Source organism: Trachurus trachurus, assembly GCF_905171665.1.
Source record: "Trachurus trachurus genome assembly, chromosome: 2".
Lineage (NCBI taxonomy): Eukaryota > Metazoa > Chordata > Actinopteri > Carangiformes > Carangidae > Trachurus > Trachurus trachurus.
The window spans coordinates 9,694,796-9,720,796 of NC_139914.1; the positions used below are offsets into that span (position 1 = coordinate 9,694,796).

At 43.4% G+C, this 26,001-nt stretch overlaps 1 protein-coding gene across 1 annotated transcript in view; it reads right to left on the reverse strand.

Annotated features, from left to right (window-relative positions):
• Positions 1–26,001, reverse strand: part of LOC310998106 (receptor tyrosine-protein kinase erbB-4-like) — a 206,413-nt gene that overhangs the window by 72,553 nt on the left and 107,859 nt on the right. The window contains exon 3 of the mRNA XM_083988010.1: positions 6,869–7,055. Within this exon, the coding sequence (XP_083844136.1) occupies positions 6,869–7,055 (187 nt within the window). The remainder of the gene's footprint in view (positions 1–6,868; positions 7,056–26,001) is intronic.

Genomic DNA, 26,001 nt, shown 5'->3' on the forward strand with positions numbered 1-26,001 from the left:
TAAACTCAACAGTCTGGTCACAAGTAATTCTAATCTCCAGAAATAAAAAAATAAAAAAATAAATAAAAAATTCAGCTCTAATGAGCAAGTTTGATGAAGTCACGGCTGTTTGCTTTGATTGGGTGGGATTTCCAAGGACTGGCGGGAGGAAATGCTGACTCATGCAGCCTCGCCACCCACCGCTTCCCCTCTCGAGTGGGGAGTTTGAGTTAGATTAGGCAGGAGGGCTACTGTTGTTTTTACAAAAGGATTACAAAGTTGAAGCGGTGTCTGACTCTGGCTTTAACAGTGAAACAATCTTGTTCATTTAATTAGCGTCAATATTTCCAGTTACTTTTTTTTTTTTTTTAGAAACTATTCATTTACAGACTCCAGATATTTCCACGGCCCTTAAATGCATCATTCTTACTGTAACCGCCTTTGACTTTTTCTGCTTATGTAAGATTTCTTACTTCTTCTTCCTTTGCTTCAACTTCCACTTCCTGACCTCCTGACACCAACCCTAACCCTTCCATTTGGTTGGGGGCCTGACATGATGAAATCAGGGAGACAGTGTGGGTGTTGCCGTGTCACTTTGCGGCCACAGATATCCATACATCCATTTGTTGTGCTCTGGCTGTCGATGCTCTGCTCTCTCAGTGCACTTGTGTGCTTTTGATGCTCGTGTAAAAGCTCGGCAGAAACCACGGTTCACCTAAGAATTCACCTCACCCCGCCTCCACCAGCCATCCACCTGCAGGCTCTGGGTTGTTGCTGTTACTATGTTTAGTTTCAAACAGGCAAAAACATTTTTCTTTCTTTTTTTTTTTTTTTGCATGCAGGTTAAATTACAACAGAGCTCAAGATGGAACTGAAATCACAGGTGGACCAGCTCGTTTGCATTAAAACAGCAGGTTATTGTGGTCATAATCATTATACTGGTAGGTGGATGGAAAAGTACAGACACATAGAACATGCTCCAGACAGGACTGAACTCATTAACCTGCCTCTGTGTTGTTACATTCACAGCAGCTCACTTTTGAGAAGTAATTCCAGTCTGAATGTGGCTCCACTGGGGGGGTTATCTCTATATCAGCGTCCCCTCCCAGTCTCTGCTGTGCTGAGCTCGTGTCCTTGCAGGAGTGATGAGTCACTCTCAGCTGGCTGACTGAACTTATCCCGGCACATCAGTGTAACTTGTCAACATTATTAAATCGAAAAACAACTCGGAGATATTGGCGGCGGACATCTTTGTTAGGAGAGAGCGTTTAACGCAGGACGGGGAGGATGGAGTTCAAGAGGAGGCTGGTGTTATACCGTATGAAGTGAGTGAGAGTGAGGGGTAATTATTTCTCACTGGGGGTGCTGTCAGGTGTGTAGGTAGCTGGGGTCAGCCAATTCTGACCCACAAGACATGGTGTCAGCCGGCGGCGGTGAACCCGAAAATCAAAGAGCGGTGCGAAGGCGAGCAGACGCACCGCCCCGGGGGACTATTACCATTCCATTAAAGATGATTCTGCCCTCCTCCCAGACCTGCTGTAGACCCTAATGGGGGCAAACCCGGAGCCCCTCGGGTCTCCTCCTCAAAGGGTTTGAACAGAAACACACCGGTGGCGGCGTGGCGCTGATAAAACAGAGCACAGGCATGGCATTACAATGACTTGTGGGTGCAGGAGCATGGAGGAGAGGAAAATAAAGAGATGGGGAAATAAACTGCGGAGTCAGACGTGGGGTCCTATTGTGCGCTTGCATGTCAATGAATGTCACCTTTTCTTTTTTATTAAATGAGATGCTTTGCTGTGTTATCTCTTGTCTACAAGAGACACTGAGCAACCACCGGCAGTGTTATTGTGGTTCTGTATTTGAACACAACGGAGATGACTCAGAGCTGATTTCCAACCTGGCGCTTGGCATTAAAGTTCCTATCTAAGGGCCGCCTGTTGCATTACATTACATAACATTGGCTGTATTTTTTTGTTTTCAAAAAGGAAAGCTGGTGCTTTGGTGTTTCAACACTCCAAAAAAAACGAGGGGGGGTGTGTATATGAAGATGAAAGAAAAAAAGCAAAACTTTATTTCACAAGCAGACTGAACTGAAGGGCTCTCTTGCTTTGCAGATCCACGACTGCAGCATTTTCTGGGGTAGCAAAGCAGCGTTTGAAGCTGGGAGATATGTTTTAATCATTTGGCGCCTTAATGATGACACTGGATTCATTATTAATGGGCCCCATTCCTCTACTCTCCCTCTTCCACATAACAGTCCAGAGTCAGAGTGGGTATTAGCATTAGCCGCTTTTGCTCTATTTGATCTTTCTGTAATTACACCACATTTTGGAGATCACACCACAAGCTTTATGTTAAGTAAAGAGGCCTTGGAAGTAGCTTTTTTTTCTCTCTCTCTATACAAATTCCAAACACAATTACCCCGGTTACTTTCCCCCCCTCTTTTCTTTTTCACAAGATGTAAATCAGTAATATTGCTCAATCCTGTACATAAACATGGCCTGGCAATCTCTCCTGCCATCACTCTGCACAAGTGCATCTCTGTGTTTTCCTGAGATGATGAAGATATTGAAAAGAAAAAAAGGAGACAAGCATGGATGCATAAAAAGACAACTGTCTTAATGTGAGTTGCAGCTCTGCCGGAGTCTCTTTCAGGTGTGTATACCCCCCCTTCTTCTTTTCCTTTTTTTGAAATAAGCAGAGGATATAATATCTTTGATGTGCTGGATCTTTATACTCTCCACTGAAGGGATTTACTGTATAGATCAAATTCAGCCTTTATGACACTTCAGAAACTAACGCTGAAGAAAAAGTTTGAAATTTTTCAGGAGCTGAAGAATATAAAACAGCAAAGAGACTTTTTTACATCTTCGATTCTCATAAGAGTAAATATTTACTTCTGATAGCTCAGTACCTAAATAAAACCGAAGTGTATCATCACTTTGTACTGTAGATCTATTTCAATATGAAGATTTGTTTTTTGCTGCACAGAGCGACTGCAAATGAGAAATTGTTCATAAACCGCTAAATCAGTACCATGCTGTAAAAATGAGGATGCACATGGGGTTAATTATAATGAAGTATATTAATCAATTCATCCCAGCAATAATTTAGCCTAAATGCATTCAAATTCTCCCCAAAACTCTGCAATTAGCGAGACGGTAGCGGTGAATTATTAGCTTTAAATTAGAGGGTGTTTGGGTGGTTGCCAGGTTGTGAAACCGTTGCGGCGGTGTCGCTACAGTCCCTGTGAGCCTTAGGGGAAAGCAAAACAGGTGAAAAGGCAGACAGGTTATAGAAGAAAGAAAAGGGATGGCAGAGACTGGTAATTTGCTTTCTGCACACGGGCATGAGGGGCATTGCTGCCAGATGGGAAGTTGGAGTCGGAGCTCTCTTTGGGGCACGCTGGGCCATTTGGCTCGCACCCAAATGGGCAATTTCACAGAGCTGGAAAAAAAAAATGCAACAAAAAAAAAGGAAAAGCTGGAAAACAAAGCTAAAGTTGGGTAAAGAAAGAGAGGCAAAGTGGATGTGAAAAGCATCTCGCACACGCCACCTCCTCAGCTCTGAGAGTCTGACACTGGTTATTATCACCAGTGCTGCGCAGCATGGGGTAATTAGCACTGTGAAGTGCAGCGAGCCATGCTGGATGTATGCACGCCTTTCGTGCGCCTGTCAATACATGCGTGGTGCATGTGTGTTATGGGTTATTCAGGCTTACAAGAAGCTGCAGCGGCATCGCCGGGGAAGGCCGAACAAGTCGGTATCAGAGGAGTTTCTTCAACACAGATTACTATATATCCCCGCTACTATTAAGACCGCACAGCTGTATGCATACTGACTGCAGCCAAATTGAATTCCACGCTCTCTGTGGACTCCAGCTGCGTACTGAATCCACAGAGGGATAAAGCAGCGGTAAAGCTGTTGTTTAATGTATTGTGTGCAGTATGAAATGCTGAATATTTTCATCGCTCCAGCACATATATGGATATATATCCCCTCTAGATACGACAGAGGTGGTGATAGGCTGAAAAATAAGGCCATATCACCACAGATGGATCTAAGCACATGTGCCTGCTAGCTTCAAACTCAAGACGGGATATTAATCTGCTGCCCTAATTGTGAGCTTAAAAGAGAGAATACTGTATTTTCCTTTCTTTTTTTTGTCCCAGGCAAAAGAGTGAAGGGAATTAGGAGGAACAGAACTGATCCATATGCATGGCTGGATCTGGTTAATTGCAGCATTGTGGTGCGCAGGGATGGGATGATATGGACCAAAGGCTAGCGATGTGAGGCGCCATCCGGAGCGTGCGCTGAAATAAAAAGACGTGTGCAGTTGCCGAGCCAGATAGACAGGCGCACGGTGAACCCGGGGTAAACTCCCTCGCCTCGGAGGATCAGCGCAGTCTGCAAAAGTTTTTTCCGAAAATAAGATAAAGTCGGAGTTGTTTGATGATGCGCTGTGGACATAAATAATGCAAAGTACAGTATATCTTCCTCCGCACCCTGAAAGGAGTATTTGAAGAAACTACAGTTGCTGTTCCATAGTAAACATCCAGATCTTTAACATAAAACGAGAGTTTGTTGGTCACTTGAAAACAGCATGGAAACATCGCTCCGTGGCCTCTTTCCTGCAAACTAATGAGGTACAACGCAGGAATAACTCTGCACTGCACATGTACCTTGTGTGGAATGATAAGAAATAAAAAAACATTACCCATTATGAGCCATTTGGGGATAAAATGCGACTAAAGCCTCTCACTCTTCATATGCGGGGGTCAAAATGGAGAGCACCCTCCTGCTTCGCCATCTTAGTGTGTCAGCATGCTCTTAAAACTCCTTTATCGCCACATTGAGACTCTATAAAAACGCTGCTTATTACACTAAATCTGCCATGTGCTTTACTGTAATATGGACCACTGTTTGACCCCCCCCTCCCCTCCCAACCATCAATCAAAAAAAACATTCAATGGCACAAGAGCCCAGGATGAATTGCTGTGGCGCGACACTTTTCTTCCCTCGTCGTAGCATGGACTGCGCTAACAAAGGATCCAGAAGGAGGGGTGTTCCAGGGCTGCACAGACACGCGACTTGTGTTTTACACCGCAATTCATTTGGTTCCACTGTAAGAAGAACGTGACGCGGCTTCGCCAGCAGTGGGATGGATGCAAGACAAATTGCCTTGCCCACAGGAGAGCGGTGCAAAGCGGGCAGATCGATGCCAGAGAAGAAGCCTCGGGCAAAATACAACAAAAGGGGGGATACAAGCAGAGCCGTCTTGGTTTCTTGGCAATTCAGGCCACGTGCCACATGGTCGGTCTGTGGTGGGACTGAGCCCAGTTTTCTTGCTTCATGCTTTGGCAGTCTCCTCAGCGGCAAACTAACCTTCAAGGTGATACATGTAGCTGTTTTTTTCCCTCATTGTTCAATTGTTAAATCATTAGATTCTAACAAATTAATGATACCTCGCTGTCAAGACTTTGTCAGAAGGACTGGCAGCTTCTGGGCGCATGTGCTTTCTGTTCTTTGGCTGCACTGCGAAGGACATACGTGTTGGACATGATGGCGAGATGCTTGAAAAGATTCTGCTCCATCCGTGCTGGAGGAAGAAGAACGTTCACTTTTCTGTTCCTCCTGCCACAAAGAAATCCGACAAGATTTCATCCAAAATGCCACAGAGACGTCCCATTTTCTCCGCCGTGGTGCTGGCTTTTTAAATTTCAGTGAAGCTGAAGAGAAATTCTTTCTCTGTGTGTGCTTTCATAACTCCACAAGGTTAATGCTGTAGACTGTACATCAGATGGTTAAGCATTATGCACTTGCCCTCAAGTGCTGACATATACGGTGCCATACAGCCTTGGACATCTCCATCTTTTCCTCTAACACCCTGCTTTCATTTCTGACCTTCATCCCATATGTGCAGCTTCTCTCTGTTTACCACCTTCTCTGTCACTCTTCTTTGGTAAGGCATCAGAAACTGCGGGGGGAAAAAAACTGTAAAAGAAACAGAGTGACCCTCAGACCGCTTCTCTTCAGATCGTATGTGACAGTTGTCCCTCAGCCAGTGCTTCTCTTATGACGGCTTGCGCTTCTCTCCCGGAGCGATGCTAATGCTGCCGTCGAGACAGAAGGAAAAGGCAACACCTGACTCCAGATGAGATGGGAGAAGTGAACCTTTAGCGGGCTGACTGCCAGCGCCGCTCAATCTGGGTGGATTCCATGTATGATTTAGACAGATAATGAGGAAGTCGGCGGTTTGGAGCAGCGGGAGGACAATGAAGTGGGTAGTTGAGGAGTGAATAAACCCTGCAACAGCAGCTGATTTGCTTCAGTTATTCTGACGCGAGTTGGAAGGTCACTCCACTGACGGGGTAATACAAAAATGGCAAAGATGAACAATGCCGAGGTCATGGCTCGGGGGTCTTAATACTGTACAGACAGGAGCTACCCTTTTGCAAACGCAGTCCGCTTTAGCTTGTGCCCTCTCACGTGAGGAAAAGAAGAAACACACGTCTAAAAACCTGACTCCAAAGAAAGAAAGAAGCCTGTATTTGAGAGTGTAAACAAAAATGTAATTAACGGGGTAAATAGGCCTTTTCACAGACATTTGATCCTTCTATACAGCAGCACATTTGCCGGAGCAGCAGCAGCAGATACGTAGCTTCAAAAGTTGAGTTCCAATTTTGGGACTTAATTAAAAAAGCCATATTAAATCTGTACATGTGGGTGTACAAACAAAGTCAAAGACGAGCAATTGTGGTGCAAGAAATGTGTTCTACAGGGTGCTGAAAAACCAATCCCCCATTCGCCAAATCACTGTTCTTTCCTCCAGGAAGACGACACACACAGTGCGGTATTTTGATTAAAAGGTTGGTGTGGCTCCTACCTGTGAGGTTGCGCAGGCCCAGCTGTCTCAGGCCGTAGTATCCGTCCCGCCTGTAGTTGAGGAAGATGGACAGGGCGTAGCGGCCCTCGTACAGTTTGGTTCCCCGGATGATCCGCAGGTTCTCCAGCGGCAGGTAGTCGAACTGATTCAGAGCCACCAGCACGTAGCCCGTCACCTCTCTGATTGACTGCATGGAGGAAAAAAGAGGGGGGGAGAGGATTTAATATCATATAAACTGTGAGGCTGGGGTTAGATGGGTTCAGGTTTTGGGGGAAAAAAGAGAAGAGACAATTGGATTTCATAAAACAAATCACATGTTGCTCCACAAATGACATGCAGGCATCTTCTATCCTCCACCTAAATTTGCTTTTTTCCCCCCACAAACACCATGTTTCTCAAACTTAATCAATGAATCACCCTGAATTTCACACTCTTTTTTTTTTTTTTTTACCCGTCTGCCTCATTGAAGACACTTCATTTTTTGTGCATGAAGCATGTTATTTGCATTTTGAAATGTCAACCTCGTGAAAAAAAGGAAGAAAAAAAAAATTGGACATACAGACCAAAATGATTAAAATGTCAGCTCAATTGCAGACTGATTACACATCTCCTCTCATTAGAGTCTCTCAGTTTTTTATGCTTTGAGGAGCCATGACACCGGCAGATATGATATGAAATTCGCAGGCTGAGCAACCAATCACGGCTTTAAAAACTTTATTCTCAAATACAAATGCTGTGTTTTTTCTTTATGCTGAAGGCAACATGTGGAAACTTTCAGTCAGATGTGATTTAATTCCTCTGACATTAGAGTAAAATCTGGAAATAATTGGATGTTTGATCAAGTTGATAGGCCTTGGCCGGTGTCAGACCCACTTGACATGTGAACATCGAATGATCTTCTCAAGAGTCACTAAAACTCAGAGTGGTGACCTCTGTCTTATGCACTTGATGAGGCCGATTAATTCACCTGCAAAGTCAGGCTGAAGGATGGAGCTACAGTAAAGCAAGCACTTTAAATTTTATTTTATTTTCATATATTCACTATAATCCTTCATTGAAGTCCGCGGGGTCATCGCAAAACAATTGACAGGGGTTAAAGGTCAATGAAACATAGCACTGTGTTTTTACATTAACGGATAATAGTCCTGACAGCACTATTCATCAATCCAACCGGTCTGATCGGCAAATAGAATATCATTACAGGATACTCCAACTGGGCTCGATGAATGTATCTGTGTGTGCGTGTGTGTGTGGCCATGCAATATTCATCTGAGTCAAGCAGCACACACTTACTAATGCACACATATCGAAGCTTGAAACACACAAACTGCAGCTTTTTAAATGCCACACGACCACATTCAGCCAACCACCATCATTAGCATCTTACTTTTTAAAGTGGCGGGAAATTGTGCCTCCACACCGGGTTTTACAATGGTACAACTTCTGCAGCCGGGGCCCACATGCAGAGATGGACCCGCTTGTGCAGCTGCAATGACGTGATCCCTCACTGGCTTCCCACAGACACAATAAGGCTAGTTTTCACATGTTTTTTTACCAAAGTGGTTTTTACCTATATATGAGCTGAATGCAGTAGATTGCTGTGAACTATCATTATTGAAACATGGCACTTTAAACCTAATGACCAGTGTCGGGTCAGAAATGACGCATGTGATTGGGTGGGAGGGAGGAAGGAAGGAAATGAGTAATGTGAGGTTTGGTTGGCTGCTGACCCTTAAGGGACGACGGTAGTGGAGACTGACAGCTAGGACACCACGCAGAGTCTGCATTTCAGGATAATAGCGGCTAACTCCGATTAGCTTCTATACTGAGCACTCAGAAAACACTGCACACCTGCCAAGTTGGCCTATTGTAACACCAGCACAATAGGAAGGAAACAGACAGTGGAGGTGCTTATTAGTGAGATTACAATGTGTCAATCACCTGAAGAGAGAAAGAACAACATAATAAAAGAGCAGTAGAATCCATTTCAGCGGAGGCTTTGATTAGCATACTTATTGCAAAAAGGATTTCTATTGTGGGGTTCTCCACTGCCTGTCAAAAGCCCCTTGGTGGAATCAATTTCTGTCAAATATGTTCTCTGAATTATTTTTTTATGTTTGTTTGAGAGTAGCAAGTTGCGCAACTTTATGCAACTCTATGCAACGCATGACTCAGCCTGTAAGAAAACAGTGTACAGAGGGGGTTGTTGATCCGGCCCCCGTGGTTGGAGTCGTGCCTTTTCATCATTCTTGACCCTAGTGTGACCCTGTGTTTACTGCTGGGAGCTGGGATGCCTCACGAGCTTCACCCTGCTATCATCAACTCCGCCGTAACCCGCAGGTGCCTGCCAGCGGCGCTATGACTGGGAACACGGGTGGCGGAGGGGGGTGGGTGGAGGGGTGAGGGGGGGTGGGGGGTGGGGGAGGGATGCTGTGCAACCCGACCCAGCTGTGGGCACGCACTCGGCTGCTGGCAAACTCCACAGTGCTTCCTCTGTGCCCCCTTCTCCCTGCCAGCCTCCGGGACCCGCTGGCAAAACCAAAGAAAAACTGTTTCCCTGTTGCTTAGCAACCGCAGGAAAGCCTTCCAGCGGGAGCGAGGGAGAGCAAAGAGGGAGAGAGCATGCAGAAGAAAGAAAAAACAGACATAAAAGGGATTTTTTTGTTGTAATTTAATTAATTAAATTAAAGGATTACTTTGCCCTTTCTTAGTCATTTCCCTTCCCTTTGACAATATTTAATTTCCTTCCATTGCTGCAAATAGTTTTTCTTTTTTTTTCTTTTTCCGGAGAGCTTTCTAGATCAATATTTATCTGCATCCCACTGTGCTGGAGGAGGGAGGAAGCAGGGAGACAAGGAGGAGGGAGGTCCGGAGGGAAGTAAACACAAGCACCTGCATTTCCCCTCCTGCCGCATCAACCGCGCTCTGTTTCAGAAATACAAACAGAGAAGCTGAGGGAGAAGCTGTCCACCGCTGCCTGGCGGGCGATGTGCTCAGACTTCACAAGGTGGACGGTGGACAAGATAAACTGACGTTGTTGTTTTTTTTCCCTTTTATTTCCTCAAAACACACACACACACACACACACTTAACAAGGTGAGTGGGAGGGCTAATTTGTACCAAGAAGGTGCAGGAACTCCCGCTTGCACACACCTTAACCCCCATTGATCCTTTCCCTTAGAAAAAGTGTTTAAAGTGGTTAAAACAAGGGAATAAAGAGTGTGAATCTTTCCACAGCCCAGGTTATTATTTCAGCTACTGATTCGACTGAATCTTTTAATTCCAGCTGCACTCTGATGCAGCCGTGTGTCGTTGTGTCGTGAGAGCCACAGAGGGTTTGTGCAGGATATTGCCACAATATAAAGTACACAATAGGCCTCATATATATTCTGATATGTACAGGTAGGAAGAAAAAAAAAACTGCCACTGGGCATAGACAAAAAATAGTAGACATACTGTAGGTCAACTACCCATAATGCATTGCAAGTTTAATGTTTCCTCTAGCGCTATTTTTTCCCATCAATCGCAAGCAATTAGTGGCTGAGTGTGGAGCGCTCAGTCAAACAGAATCCCATGCAGTCCCAACAGGCTTGTTTCCTCTCTTCTTTCCATTTACCTCTGGGCAAAATGTGAATTTCACATGTTGGTAAATTGCTCTTTGTGTCTCCAGGATACATTGTATTGAGGACAAGGCAGGGGAGCTAAAAGTGTTTTATTTACTCTGCACGGCGAAAGAAGGTGCCCCGCGCCGTCTTGGAAACGAGGCGCTGCGTGATGCAAGGCGGAGCCGCCGCGCTCCGGCACCTGTAACCCCCTCCGGATACGGGGAAATGTTTCCAGTATCTCACGGTGTTGGGAGACACAGAGTCAAGTCGTGCGGCGCTATACAGTGTTTTTAATTTGGAGGTGCAATTTTGATTCGAGCGGCAATGAAATGAACCAACAATTGTTTTGCAAAGTAAATTTTATCAGTTAATGAACTGAGAGCTGCCTCGCCGGCTCACAGTCGACTGCTCCGTGTCATTATTCAATAACAGTCGGTAAAGAAGCAGAGGAAGTGAATGGGAAAGATGAAAACATAAAGTGACTATTTGCTCAAAAGTGTTCAGGAACCTCCAGTTTTAACTCAAATATAACAGACACTTATGAACACTAATCTACCAAATTGCACGATGTTTAAGCATAATAGCCTGTATGTCTACAATCATTTATTCATCCAACTTACTCTGTGGATACTCAGGAAACCTTGCTAGTAGATTTGCATACAAATCTTCTTCCCAAGAATCGCCTTCGGGCTATCTGGAGAAAAACGCTGTATTTGAGAATTTAAGAGAGTTTAAGCGAGTTTTGAATAATAAGAAAAAAACGCTCACTGCTGTGCGATCTCCACCTGCTTACATTTACATGACATGCACAGGGCTGTTGTATAGGGGAGAAAGGTGATGATAATTCTAGGGGCTCAGCACCCAGTGGGGCCCATAAAAAACCCCAGTAGTCTAATCTTTGTATGACTGATTTATTCTGTGTAAGACCCTGACTAATACTCATAGTACACTGTAAAAACTCAACATCCTTCCAAGAATATTTGTCTTATTTCTTGTCCAAATGTCTCATTTCTAGTCAAAGCTAATCTCTTTCCACTTAAAATAAGACTCTTAACCTAAAAATTAACTTGTTTTTAGATCATTTTCACTTGTTTCAAACAAATTTTCACTTGAAATAAGTAGAAAAATCTGCCAGTGAAAACATGTTTTTTGTGCTTGTAATAAGGAAGAAAAACTTGTTCCACTATCAGATTTTTTCTACTTATTCCAAGTGAAAATATGCTTGAAAGAAGTGTCTAAAAACAAGCTACTTTTAATATGATGTGTCTTATTTTAAGTATAATGAGATTTGTTTTGACTAGAAATTACATTTTGACTAGAAATAAGACAAACATTCTTGGTAAGATACTTGGGTTTTTGCAGTGTAATGTTGCATTAGCATCAAAACAAGGTAGGCTAAATAAAAAATGATAATACATACGTAGTCTAAGAAAAAAAACTGGAAAAGTTAGGGGGAGGGGCCCACTTTAGTATTCTTTAAGGGGGCCCAGAATTCCTAGCAACGGCCCTGGACACACACACAATACAGATACATTATTCACATTTTGTGAGATCTCATCCAGTTTTTTTTCCAAGGTGTATAAAAATGGAAATATTCGACAAATGCTGCACACTTGAGTGCATCAACTTAAAGCCAATTATCCTCTAGGACCTGAATGTGCAGATGTTACAATAAAAGAAAAGACTAAATGTCTTGGAGGATCAGTGTTGGCCCAGAACTGTACACTGACTTCATATGTCACCCATATACAACTAGATCTTACTGAGTACTTTATCTAAAGTAAGTTTGTTTTCATCATGGGGTTAGCTCCCTTTTATTTATTTTTAAAAGTGTAATCTACTCGGGCCTCTCCCTCTCACAGTGTTGCTTTCATCAGGCTAAGCGGATTTGGATTGATTCCTAAGCAACATCAGTGGGGCGAAGCAGCTGGATCTCCCAGAAACCACGGCTTTGTTATCTCAAAATAATGAGATATTTAAGTCCTGCTCATGAGAAAACAATGTTTGATAAGTTGAGATAACAATGTAATTCAGCCGTTATCTCTGGATTGCAAACATGAACACCACCCCAAAAAGAAAAAAAAAATCTGAATTTTCTGGACGGAGATAATGAGATCGTCAGACATGATCACGTGAAAGCAGTTTGACATCTCCAGATAAACAGATAATTAAGTTGTAATCTCAACATGATGCGACTAAAAATAGCAGCTCTCAGTTTCCACACAAATGTTACGCAGCAAGAATGAACAGCAGCAGAGAAGAAAGAGCAAAGACTGGGGAGGAGGAAGAAGAAAGGAGATGTTTAGGGTTAGGAGGCGCGGTGCAGCGAGGCATTTGCACGGTGACACAGGGAAGGAAGCAGAACACAGAGGAGATATATCTTAAAGCATAATTAATGGTGCACCTGTTCCTGTCATCTGGATGAGTGAGAGTGTAAATGAGGTGGATGGCAAGGGAAGGAGTGATAGGAGGAGGAAGGGTTCGGAGAAGGAGGATGGATGTAGAAGGGGAGGCACACACTAAAGTGGAAAAGGAGGGGAAGAAAGAGAGAGAGAGAGGGATCATTCAGGGGATAAAAAAAGTATAATGATACCATTATAAAATACAAGAGAAGGGACACATATTATGGTTATTATGGCTCATTTCCATACATATCGAGCACTCTGCCAGTGAGTCAAGGAGAGTGCATTGACGCATATCAGCAGCAAGACTGCCGGCTCTCAACAGTTTGATCCTCGCGGAGCGTCGGCATCACAATCTGACTCCTCCACGCCGCGGCAAAGTCAATGGGCGGGCGGGGACCTGTTTACCAATTCGCTTCAATGAGCTCTGGAAGAGAAGTATGCACTCCTTCACCTCCCGCGACTCATGGGCTGCTAAGTATGCTGAGAGCACTCGGGCGTGACATTCAAGATTTTGAGAAATCCTGTATGGAAAAAAAAAGAAGAAGAAGCAGAAGAAAAAAAAAATCAAGGCCTTTGAGAGAAGGGCCATTGACTTTGAAATAAATGAAAATCCAGCCGCATGAAATGTCACGGCGAAAAGGACTGAGTCACTACAGGTATTTGTGTAGAGTGTGGGAGATTTTACCATTTTAAAGAACTTGTAAAGAACATCTCAAGTTTGTTGATAGTGCCCTGAGGTACACTGCAAAAACTCAAACTCTTACCAAGAACATTTGTCTTATTTCTAGTCAAAACAAATCTCATTCTACTTAAAATAAGACTCATCACATCAAAAGCAGCTTATTTTTAGACACTTTTTACTTATTTCAAGTCTATTTTCACTTGAAATAAGTAGAAAACTCTGACAGTGGAGCAAGTTTTTCTTTCTTATTACAAGCACAAAAAATTTGCTTTCACTGGCAGATTTTTCTACTTATTTCAAGTGAAAATTAGTTTGAAACAAGTGAAAATGATCTAAAAATAAGATTGTTTTTAGGTGATGAGTCTTACTTTAAGTGGAAAGAGGTTAGTATTGAGTAGAAATTGGGTGGGGTCTATTCTCACTTCAAATGGGAAACCACATCAAACGGGGGATGGGGCGACCGTTTGCAGACCCACATACACCACTTTTCATGTGGGCGTGCACCGAGTCGGCTTGAAATCCTCCACTCCCTTTCAGGTAATTTAGCTTCTCCACCGGCACATTAGCAGGAAGAGGGAAAGTCAATTTCTGACTGGGCTCAATCAAAAGAGTTTAATTGGAGGGGCTTTCAGCGGAGCGGTACCGACTCTCACGCAGGAGCCTGAATCAAGCTATAGACCGACCGTAATTGTGATCAAATAACAGGAAGTCAGAGTTAAGATGAGACCTGGCAGAAATCAGAAAGAGGTTAATCAAAAAGGGTTTTCTGCTCTCTTTAAACAGATCAGTAGCTCACTCATCTTCAAGTATTGCATTTCTCATGTTCTTGATTCGAACAATGAGCGAGCGGAGAGGAGAAATTAGCCAGAAATTATGCTGCTACTAAGTTCAATTTCCCTGATTAATAAAAACTTCAACTCAAATCTAAAAATACAGTTTTCACGGTGCCACTGGACAAACTGGAAGTTTAGTTTTTGCGAGTCAGAAACACACAGACATGTTTCAGTTTTAACACTGCCAGCGAGTGTTGACAATGACTTTGGAATGACAGTGGTAAGAGTGTGTGTGTGTGTGAGTGTGTGTTGATATCCAGGGGTGTGCCTCCAGCAGCAGCTGTGCTACTGGCTTTTGGCGCTGATATTTATTGTCTCAGACAGCCCGACAATCTCATAGAAGCCCGTTTCATGAGTGGCGTCCGTGAGGCGTTTGCGTTGTCAAGACACATTTACAGTAAAGACCCTGCATGGGAAATTAAAAACTACCAAAGGAGGAAGGGAGGGGAGGGGAGGGGAGGGAGGGGGGCAAGTTTGAAGAGCATTAGCAGGCAAAACTAAAAGAGTGACAGAGCAGTACAGTATGTGATCTTTGAGCCAGAGTGAAAACACTAATACATAACTCATGAGGAGAAGCTGTTGTAGCGAAGCCGGCAACAGTGGCGCGGCGTATCGCATTATGCTGTAGCCTTTGGGGACCCTACATAATGTAGTTATGTGACAAAGCTAGTGCACGTCAGCCACAGGCCGGCTTCTGCTCGTTTGACAGTGGCTATGGAGATGGGGGTGGGGGGTGGGGGGTGGGGGTGAGAAGCATGTTTTCTCCTCCAGCACCTCAGCTCCTGTATCTCATAGTTAAGCCCCTCATTATTCATGGTCATCCCGGTTTAGGACTGAGATTCTGAGGGTTGGCAGCATCCCCAATGGGAGGGGCCTGTGAGATGAGAAGAAGGAGAGGAAGGGGGAGGGGGGGAGGGGGGTTTGTGGCCTCTGAGGTCCAGTGTTGGTTTACTCCTCTGGGGAAGAAAAGGTGCTTAGCGGCCCCTCCAAGTGATGGATGGTCGGGCCCGGTGCAGAGGTAGGATGCAGCCATAGGGACACAATGCAAGACTTTGCTTGGATAATCAATTCAGAAGACAATAACGCATGAATTCCCAGGGTGGGGGGTGGTGGATGTACACAAACAACCTACAAGGTAAAAGACGATTATTATATTGCTCCGACCATCGGCTTTTCAGTCTCACGGAATCTTCTACGAATCCGAAACATACTATTGGGATGAACTTGACCATTGAGTAAGCTGCATAACGTATCTCTCTAATTATAAAAAAAACAAAACAATAAACAGACTTGACCTCCTCTCAGGTCATGTAAGATCTATACATGCTAAACAGATCTATGACTGTGTGCTCAGAGTTCAAAGGTGTTTGAATTAACTGCTCTGAAATCAAACTTGTGTAACAATCATTTAAAGTTAATGGAGAAATTTTAATTGGCGCACAGGAGATGTTAAAGGTTCAACTGTCTTTGTTCTCCTTCAAAGTGCAGATATAAACTACAAATCTATTCAGGCCAGGTAAGCAGACAGCTGTGGGGCTGATTACAACCATGTCAGATTTGATCTGTCTTGTCTCTTCATAGACTGTGAGTGTAAGTGTGTGTGTCTGTGTGTGTGTGTATTAATGGGGGAGGGTATTTGTCATTCGTGTTGCCACAGTGGATCATCAGCTCTTGTGAAGCGGCGCCACATTTCAGCACTAAACTACTTCATTACTCTGGAATCAAATTGCCCTAATCGGAGATGGATGTCCTGATTTGTGGCAACACAAAGTGTAATAGCCGTGTGTGCACGCGTGTGTCTGTTCAGTGTGTACCTGCTACAGGTGCATCTGCCAACAATGTGTCTGTTTTTACAGGGTGTGGGTTGGAAATATACATCAATTTGGCTGCATAATGGAATGAGAGATAAACCACACATGAGTAATACCAGTTACAACATAAGACTGCTCAATTTAATATGTGACAGCAGGGTGGAGCAAGACTGAGGCTGATTTCTATACCTGCATGAATAAAGAGACAGGGTGCACCTTTAGAAAACCAAGCATGGTGTGTGTGCACATGTGTGCATGTGTATGGCGTGCATATGCTATGCTATCTTATCCAATCAGCACCTGCAAAAACCATTTCCTTCTCTGCGGGAGGCTTAACCTAATCACTGCAGCAGCAAGGCTTCAATCATACATACAGCACATAGGTTGAAATCACACACGCTTTGATGAACGGTGACATCACACATGTTGAATTGACTGTCGTCACCATAGAACACCGAATCAAATGAGAAATTTAAAAATAAAAAGTCTGTGTTATACCTAGGGTTGCAAAATTCTGGGAATTTTCAAAGTTGGAAAATTTCTATGGGAAATAACGGGAATATATGGGAATAAACAGGAATATATGGGAATTAACAAGAATATATGGGAATTAACGGGAATATACGGGGAATAACGGGAATATATGGGAATAAACGGGAATATATGGGAATATATGGGAATAAACGGGAATATATAGGAATTATGGGAATATATGAGAATAAATGGGAATATATGGGAATTAACAGGACTATATGGGAATAAATGGGAATATATGGGAATTAACGGGAATAAACGGGAATAAATCCGAAATTTACAAAATTGAAGGTTGGCCCTCAACGGGGAATTTGGGGGGGGGGGGGGGGTGTCATGTTTTTTAATTGTATTATTTTGCATGGATGTCTGCTTATTACAAAACAAAATATTTACATTCCTGTTTGGATATGATACAGTTCGTTTAAATTATCCCCAATTTCCAGTTAATTCCCATAAATTCCCATAATTCCCATGGAAAGTTTCCAATTTGGAATATTTCCAAAATTCCCCAGCTTAACTTCCCATGGAAAGTTTCTCGTAATTTACCGGAAATTTACTGGAAGTTTTCTGCCCCTTTGCAACCCTAGTTATACCTCTTCCAGCACAGCCAATAGAAACCCTGCTCCACTGTGCATGGAAACGTAGATCCAGTCATTGTGAGGTTGTTCTGTCATAACTGCAGCACCAGCTCTCATGCACTGTCTACACTCATTAAGGAGCCTCTTGTCCTCCTTTTGAGGCTGAGTCTGGAGCAGCCATGGAGCAAAAGGCCACTACATGCTCTGCAAACACTAAAACCACACTAAACTGTGCAACAATAACATTTCCTGAAACGAATAGTGGATTCCTGAGCAGGATAGAAATACACATAACTTTTTCAGCCAGTGTGGAAATAACTCCAGAGGCACAAGTTGGGGGATATAGGAGAAGAGCGTTTGCTATCTGCATCCATATTTCAAGAGCATGTACAATACACTAGGTAATAATAAATAGGATGGATTTGACAGGAGCTCTAATGGAATTAAAGTCAATCCAAGGCAGTGCTACAGCAGCAGAAGGAGAGAATAATGTGATGAAATAAACAAATAAATTCACACTCAGTTGATATTTGGTTCTATGACTCACTGTGGGAGGTGATGGAAGCTAGTTTCTGATGCAAGTTTTGTTTTTTCCTACTTGCTTTTGTTACGTTGTTACATTGTTTTGCTGAGCTGAAAATAAAGAACGACAAGCCAACTCCCCCCCGAAGAACTGATTTGATGACATTTACTGCGGTAATCTATGAAATAAACCGCGTTCTCAACAACAAGTTTGATATTTACTGTCCAAAAGTGACAGCCACACACACAGTAACTGAGCCATTGTCCATACACAAGCTGTGATAATGATAGTGCTCCATTTTTCAAATCCAAAACTGTTTTTTGACTCGCACCAACAGTATAGTTTCTGGAGAAAAATCTGTGCTTTGGCAGTTTGCACCAGTCATGGCTCATCACAACATATGGGCTGGGAATGAAGGGCTCCCAAACCAGCACATGCAGACTCAGTGCAACACTGAGAGAAGCTCATAGAGACATCATGAGCCACAGAACGTACACTTATCATACACATGCAGACGCGTCGCTCACACTCACACTTAACCAATGTAAATGTCACTGAGAGACGCAATCTGTTGCTGCCTGGCGGCGTGGACGGTGCAGCGCCATGCAGGCTGCCAGGGGGAAGATATTAAAAAACGATTCCCACACACACTCGTGAATTAATCTGTGACTTTTCAATGTTGCTAAATGTTGGGTGCTGTCTGTGAATGCTCGGACGGGGTGACACGCTAAAGATGCTAAAGCAGCTATGATATGATGCCCAGCAGAGTCAAGAGGACGATGCGTGCTGCGTCCGGATCATTTGGCGCTTAAGGGTGCGTTCAAGCTGCAAATAGTATGAATGCAAATGCATAAAAAATACCAATAGTCCAATAGTAAAATGATCTGTCGAAATGGTTCCTAAATGCCTCATACTTTGACTTATAGGTACAGGAGTAATTGTGATGATTTAATAAATGACATAACTTGTTACAAGAGAGAATGGAAGCTCTCTTCCTTTCAAGTGCATGTCACTTATTGCATCTCTAATATACACGTTGTAACATTGTATATGATATAAAACGTTATCCACCGCTCTATTGATTGATTTCTCGCCGGCTTCGTTGTAAACAAATGCACATGGCCAAGAGGAGGGTTAGCAAAATAGCGGAAAAGCGACCAGACAAAGTTCATCTTTAATTGAGAAAGCATATATGATTTAAGAGGGAACTGTAACTTTAAACAATCTACCATCCATTCTACCCTGAAAAGTTTTAGCATCTATTTTTGTGGTGTTAAAATGTGGAATAGACTAGATGAGGATATAAAAATGTGCAATAACTTCAAACATACACTCTTGGACAGCTAGAAAGAACTTGACAGCTAATTTTACTCTTTCTTATTTATAATCATGGTCTTATTTCATATTAAAGCAATATGTTTTTAATCTTCTGAATTGTATGGAACTACAGATGTACTGTATGACATGAATCACAATGTAAGGGGGGGCTGAACTTGATAAGCTTTGCTTCTTTCAGCCCCTTCTCAAACTTGCACAGTATCATTATTGTTTTGTTTCTTGTTACATAGATTGTTTGTCTTTTGAAAAAAAATATTGTACTGAAGGAAATGTATTGTAAACTTTATGTTCAGCTCTTGTGCCTCTAGATGTGAGAAAATCAAAGATGTAGAAGCTTTGCGTGCTTGAGGCGTTGGACTGGGAGCTCATATGCAAACATTTAACGGACACTGAAACTGTGTTAAAACTTCGATTGGATACACTGTGGAGTATCCGCCGCAAAAAATGCTATGGATCATCCTCAGTAATAGAATGTTTAGGAAAGGTCATAAAAACACAACACGCATGCATTACGTATCCTGCAGCGATAATGTGCTTGTGATCCCAGCGCGGTTACACAACACGCAGCCTCATGCACTCGTTCTCATCAGCTAACTATCCGTATGTGAGCAGCTGAGATCTGAGGAGTTTGGAAAGTTCATGGGAAGTTGTGGGAGACAAGATTAGGACAAGAGAAACTCTATTATTTATTTGTGTGTTTTGAAGTGAGGGGTTATTTCTTGGCCCCGCTCCACTCTTCCCTGTAGAAGTATGAGGCCACTGTGAGAGCTCCAAACTTTCTACAGGAAAAAACAAAAATGTTTGTGACTCAAGAGGAACCATGTTGACGGCCTTTAAAAACTATCATGATAACTTCATGAAGGGATCACCTTGGAAATTGAGACGACTGTATCACATTTAGCCTGAATAATATTAGTTAAACTGGGCAAAGATGTTTTATCTCATCTCTCTGGCTTCGCTCTGGAGCTCTGACTGAATAGGCAACCGAGCCAACTGTTTTCTACAAATACTGTAAAAATAAAGCAGAATTCAGGCTCAGAGAAATGTTGGAGGTTGTGACTGCTTTGACATCACAAAGTACATCTGGTTTCAGGCTCAGTTTCTGAAGGTATGGACTTTTGATATCAATATTTCCTTGGCACTTATTGCGTTATTTCTTTATTTCTCATGAAATAATGAGTGAGAGGTTCCTGGAGAAAGCAAAAAGCTCATCCACGTCTAATGAAAGAATCACAAAAGGAGCTTATAGAGATGGTTTGTGGTGAAACTTGAACTTCTACAACAGCACTCTAACTGCACTGAATGAGGGAAGGCTTTCAGCTGTGTGGGAGTAAATAACCTCTATAAAGAGATAAAACTGTTGTGTGCCGAGCCTCTCAGCATTCGCTGTGTAATAAAAGAAAGATGAGGAAATCTAACTATTCATGTATCCATCTCTCTGATTTATGTCTTTGAAGATGAAGACCCAGGAGTCGGCATTAAAGCCCACATGGCAGCCACGAGGGGCCGAGGGGGCTGCCAAGTTTCAGGGCATGAAATCCAAAACATTGCGGTTTGATTAAACTATTTGTACCTGGTAATACGATAAGTTTTTTACGTGTGAGAGTCAGAGCAAGAGGGAAATGATTAGGATTGGTTGGACGAAAGGGACACGCTACAGCGCTAGAACTTCACCCGTTCCTCTTGGCTTTGTGCATGTGCTGCCATAATTTGTGATAATGACGGCATCCCAGCAGGCCACTCTGCACAGAATGATCCAGAATTGATTTAGTGCATTAATTACGCCCCTGTTACGCCGGTGTCACGGACAATATTTTACAATTTGATAAGCAAAAGACGCGCCGTGGGATCATTTTGATGAATTGCGAGGGCTCGGTCGTGGCGCGCTTTTATGGTCGTACCTTTTAATTTAACGGTAATCACTTTCCCCCCCTCCACGCAGTGGAAGCAGCAAGACTTTAATTTCACCTCAGAGACCTCTGCTCTGCACCGTGTCTGCTTTGATCAGGCCGACAAAAAAAGCTGGCATGCAGGAGGCAGCGTGCATGGGGACACGCTGGTGTGTGAGCAGCACAATCAACCTGGCAGGTTGTGCACATTTGTGTGTTTGTGTGTGCACGTTCACATAATTTCTACTGCTAGAATAGGTTCATGTGTGTGTGTGTGTGTGTGTGTGTGTATCCTGGTGCTCTGGCCCCCTCTGCACTTCTCAACAGCTCCACAGCGCTGCAGGCGAGACAGCCATTAATGTCCAGTAATGAGCAGGAGCAGTGTCTCAGTCGTACCACCCACCAAACCCCCCTCAGGGCACAAGACACCCAAACATCCACACTGAGGCTCTGCAACTCCCACAGGAGTCAGGTCCAACAGTGGCACTGCCAAATTTTTTATTCTGGCCTGTTTATCATCACAGTTTTCTCAAAAAAAGTTGGCAACTAATAACAACAAGGCTGTCAGTTAAGCATGCCTCCATTTTTACAAATGTTTCTGCCTCTTTTTCCTCACTGAAAATGACCAGACTTGATAAAACACCCACGATCACGGCAATCAGAGTCACAGCATCACGATTCAAACCCATGATCGCATTAGAAGCCACTTTAACTCTTCCTAGGTAACATGGCTGATGATGTGAAGGCCTCTGCGGTGTCACAGGTGTCACACGTCTCTGCTCTGTCAGGTTTCCCTGCTGCGATGTCAGGTGATCAGAAAAAGTCAAACCAAACATTAGTCACCTTAAAAAGCTGCATCTGGAGCGCTTAAGCTGAAATGATGAGTTCATCAGTCAGTCTGTTTATACTGTCACATGAATGCTAATGTTAGCTCTTTCATATAGTATGTAGTATAATACGCTGCCCATCCAAAAAAAAAAGCTTGGATTTAACTAAGATAATTGGTAAGAGAGTCCCATTGCATAATTACTGCATGGATTATTATTTAACCCCAACTGATGCTCATTTCTTAAACAACCATGTTGGAGGACAAATTTCACATATCAGTATCACCTGGGAGGGCAAATTCTAGTTGTGATTTTTTTATTCCTATACACCCCTCGATTTAAGTTTTGATATGATAGACCTTGCTGACTGGCAGCTTTATAGTATTTATCACCTCTTAAAGTAACAGACTGTTGCTGTTCAAAAACGAAAAAAGTGCCTTCCCTGGAAATCATCTTTCTTTCATCATATCCTCTCCTTTAGGTGTGAACTATTGGCCAGCCACAGAGACTTGTAATAAACCTTTAGTAGTGTTGCAAGTAATTTATCTAATACAGGTGTAAATAAGCTTCAATTAGCCCATGGTCAGGTCTAAATCATTGCGATGTATTTTCTAATTAAGGATACTTTTTGACAAATTATATTTCTTCCCAATACCTTATTCAATTGGTGGGATCCAGATATCAGTTCAGTCCTTTATTTTGGTAACTGAACAATGATGAATGCAGATCAACAAAATGTGAACAAAAGGTGGTGGATGTGAAAGCCCTGTCAATTAAGCATTTTTTTTTTCTCAGGGCTTGAGGCAGCAGATAATCTAAGGTTCTTCCTTCAAGTTTCTCGGTCTGTTGTCTCACTCTACGAAGCTCAAGTTGCTCCGGCTCTCCCTCCAAGCCCAGATATTCTGCTGTACCAGGTAACAACATTGTGCACTCCGATCCATCATCTAACATGGCATAGGTATCAAAGGTTTTGTTCTTGTTAGAGAGTCTCACTTTAACAACTTTGGGCCTTTCTCAAACAAAATCTGGTGTTTGTCTCACACGCTTTCTTTTGTCACACTCCCTTGCTTGCCCTCGTATTGATCCGCATAGACTGGACAAAAACAGACGCACGGACACCATGAAAATGAAACACTATATTTCCTGTGACAACTGACCAAGGTAGTCCCCGGTCAGCCCCACGTGTCAATCACAGGATACAGAGAGGTTCAGCAAAAGTCTCACAGAACAACCATGTGGTGTGCACATTAAAACACAGATCCAGATACTGTTCAGTCCTTTATTTTGGTAACTGAACAATGATGAATGCAGATCAACAAAATGTGAACAAAAGGTGGTGGATGTGAAAGCCCTGTCAATTAAGTTCTGTCCTTGTTAGAGAGTCTCACTTTAACAACTTTGGGCCTTTCTCAAACAAAATCTGGTGTTTGTCTCACGCGCTTTCTTTTTTCACACCCCCTTGCTTGCCCTCGTATTGATCCGCATAGACTGGACAAAAACAGACGCACGGACACCATGAAAATGAAACACTACAATTCCTGTGACAACTGACCAAGGTAGTCCCCGGTCAGCCCCATGTGTCAATCACAGGCTATAGAGGTTCAGCAAAACATGTGAGAATCTTTGAAAAATGAATGCAACTCTGGACAGAAATAAATGTTGTGACATTGCAGAAGCTTATCGCAACGATGACACCGCAAATGCATTTCATAATCAAAGCTAAAGGCGGTCCAACGAAATATTACAGTGTGTGACTTTTTTTTTTGGGATGGGCAGTGTAAATGTTGTTTTCGAGGCAAATTCAGAGACTGCTTGCTGAAAAACTGCCCCGACGGGAACGCGCATCAGCGGTTTTGCATGTATTTACCTCTAAAACAACTCTGTCTCGTAACGTTCTGTTATTATCTCATAGCGTGGTGAATGTGCAGGTCACAACTTGTCCACCAGAGCGTTTTGGAGTTGTTGGATTGTGTATTTGATGAGTTTGGTGAGGGAAACCAAGAAATCCCATTAGCCTCCTTAGTGTAGCTCTGAGCATCTAGCGACTCTGCTCCGCTGTTCTAAAAAATAGCTTGCATTGACAATTAAAGGTAACGAACCTACTCCTAAAACTATAGGGATTATGGCAATGGGCTAATTTGCCAAAATGTTGAACAATCCCTTTAAATAAAGTGGACACATAAAGGTGTGTTGTGGCTGTGTGTGGCCTATTTATACTCTGCTTCTTGAGTTTGAGCATCGCTTCCGAGTGGTTAAAGAATTACTCACCAACAGAAAACAGCTACACTTTTTAGAAAAAAAATGAAACAAAGAGTAAAATGTTATATTTTTCTTCTCTTGGACTTGCGCGTCTCCATTACCCTACAATTAACAGGCTATAAGATACATCAGGATAGTGCCACCGTGATCTGGCAGGGTGCTGGTTGGCGCGAGCAGGGTGCTAATTTTCCCAGCGCTAAGAGCTGTAATTATGCAGACGCTGCTGGGCGCCCGCGAGGCGCTAACAACCTCCCGTTCCAGGCGACAGTCCCAACCTTTTATGAGCTCCTCAGCTGGTTCAGAGGCTAATGAAACTGTACGATTCGCCCCGGCTCGCACGCCCCCTCTCCAAGCGTCGCTCCTGATCACGGTGTCATTATTTGGTGAAGAGGACCCGTGGCAGCCATTGTGCCGCGCGGAGCACAATAGACTGAACCATCTGTAAAGAGCAGAGAGTGAGGGGAGAGGAAAGAGGGGCACTTGACCTCCTCGCTGGCCTCGTCCTCTACCTTTCTGCATCTCTCCATGTAAATAGCATTTCTGGCTGTTGGGTGGAGAGTTCTCTCAGCCCTATCATAAAAAAAAAAACCTCTGAAAACACAAAGAGGGATTCAGGTTGTCATGGCGAAAAGAAAACTCATAAAACGATGTGACCTGAGAAACTTCACTGTCACTCTTGTTTTTTTTTTTATAAATAATATATATATGCGATGTGTTCGTATTCCTTTCTAAAAGAAAATGCTGCTGAAACAGACTCCACTCTTCTGGGATGATTTGCTGGTTTTGGCACAAGGCCTGAGGTCTGGTAATGGTCTGGCATATGACGGACACTGCAATAGCAAACATATATGAGAGCATGTGGCTATCATGAGGAACTGGACCAACGGCGAACATGGCTGAGGGACAGAAACGAGCGTGACGGAGTGGAGTCTGAATGACTGCCTCACAGCAAATTAATAGCATAGGATCACACTCAGACAGAGAGGGGAGCGATCAGATGAGGCCTGAATAATGACGCACACGCCGGCAATAATCTCTCACTAGCACACTATCTCAGTAGGTTACAGCAAGGACATGAGAGAGGAGGGAAAAAACTAGTTCTAGCTGACAAAGTAGGGCTGCGAAAGAGCAGGGATGAAAGTCTGTGGTGAAACGTGAGCGCTGCCGCTCTGAGATAAACATTTACCCCCCCCCCCCTGTGCGTGCACCTGTAACCTCATTTGGACTCTCGGCTCCAGTGATATGACGTTTACGCGGCACGCCACGAGTGCATGCACAGAAAGGGGCGCGCCTCCACGATGCATTTCTGAAGGATGTGACGCTGTGAGAGGAGCTAAGCTGCAGAATCACTGAGCTTTCATTTGCAGCTGAAATACAGCCCAAGGAAAATGGGGAGCCTTTGGTACGAGGAGTCTCTTTTCTCTCCTCTCCTCTCTCATCTCGCTTTATTTTCTTCTCTGCTCTGTTGCTCAGCTGCTCGCACTGAACTCAGAGCCACGCTACTCCCCTCCCACCCCTACCCCCCTCTATTTTTAATGGGAGAGTTTGGAAATGAGTGCTGGTTAAAAAAAAACAAAAAAAACTGTATCTCACTTTTCTCTCTGTCTCCCCCGGCTGGTGTTTGCCAGAGATAAGCTTAGTAAAGAGTGTCTCTGTCTGCATGTCGACATAGAGTATACACCTCAGTGGCCGTGTCATTCATCTCTCTTTATTGCTGGCGCTCGTGTGTGTGACTGTGAGTGCGTGGGGTGTGTGTTTTTTGTATCTCTAACTTGTGAAGGATTCAGTTCTCTGTGGAAACTTTGAAACTTTAAACGCTCTGCCGTACGTTTCCTCTCTGTTTCCTGGT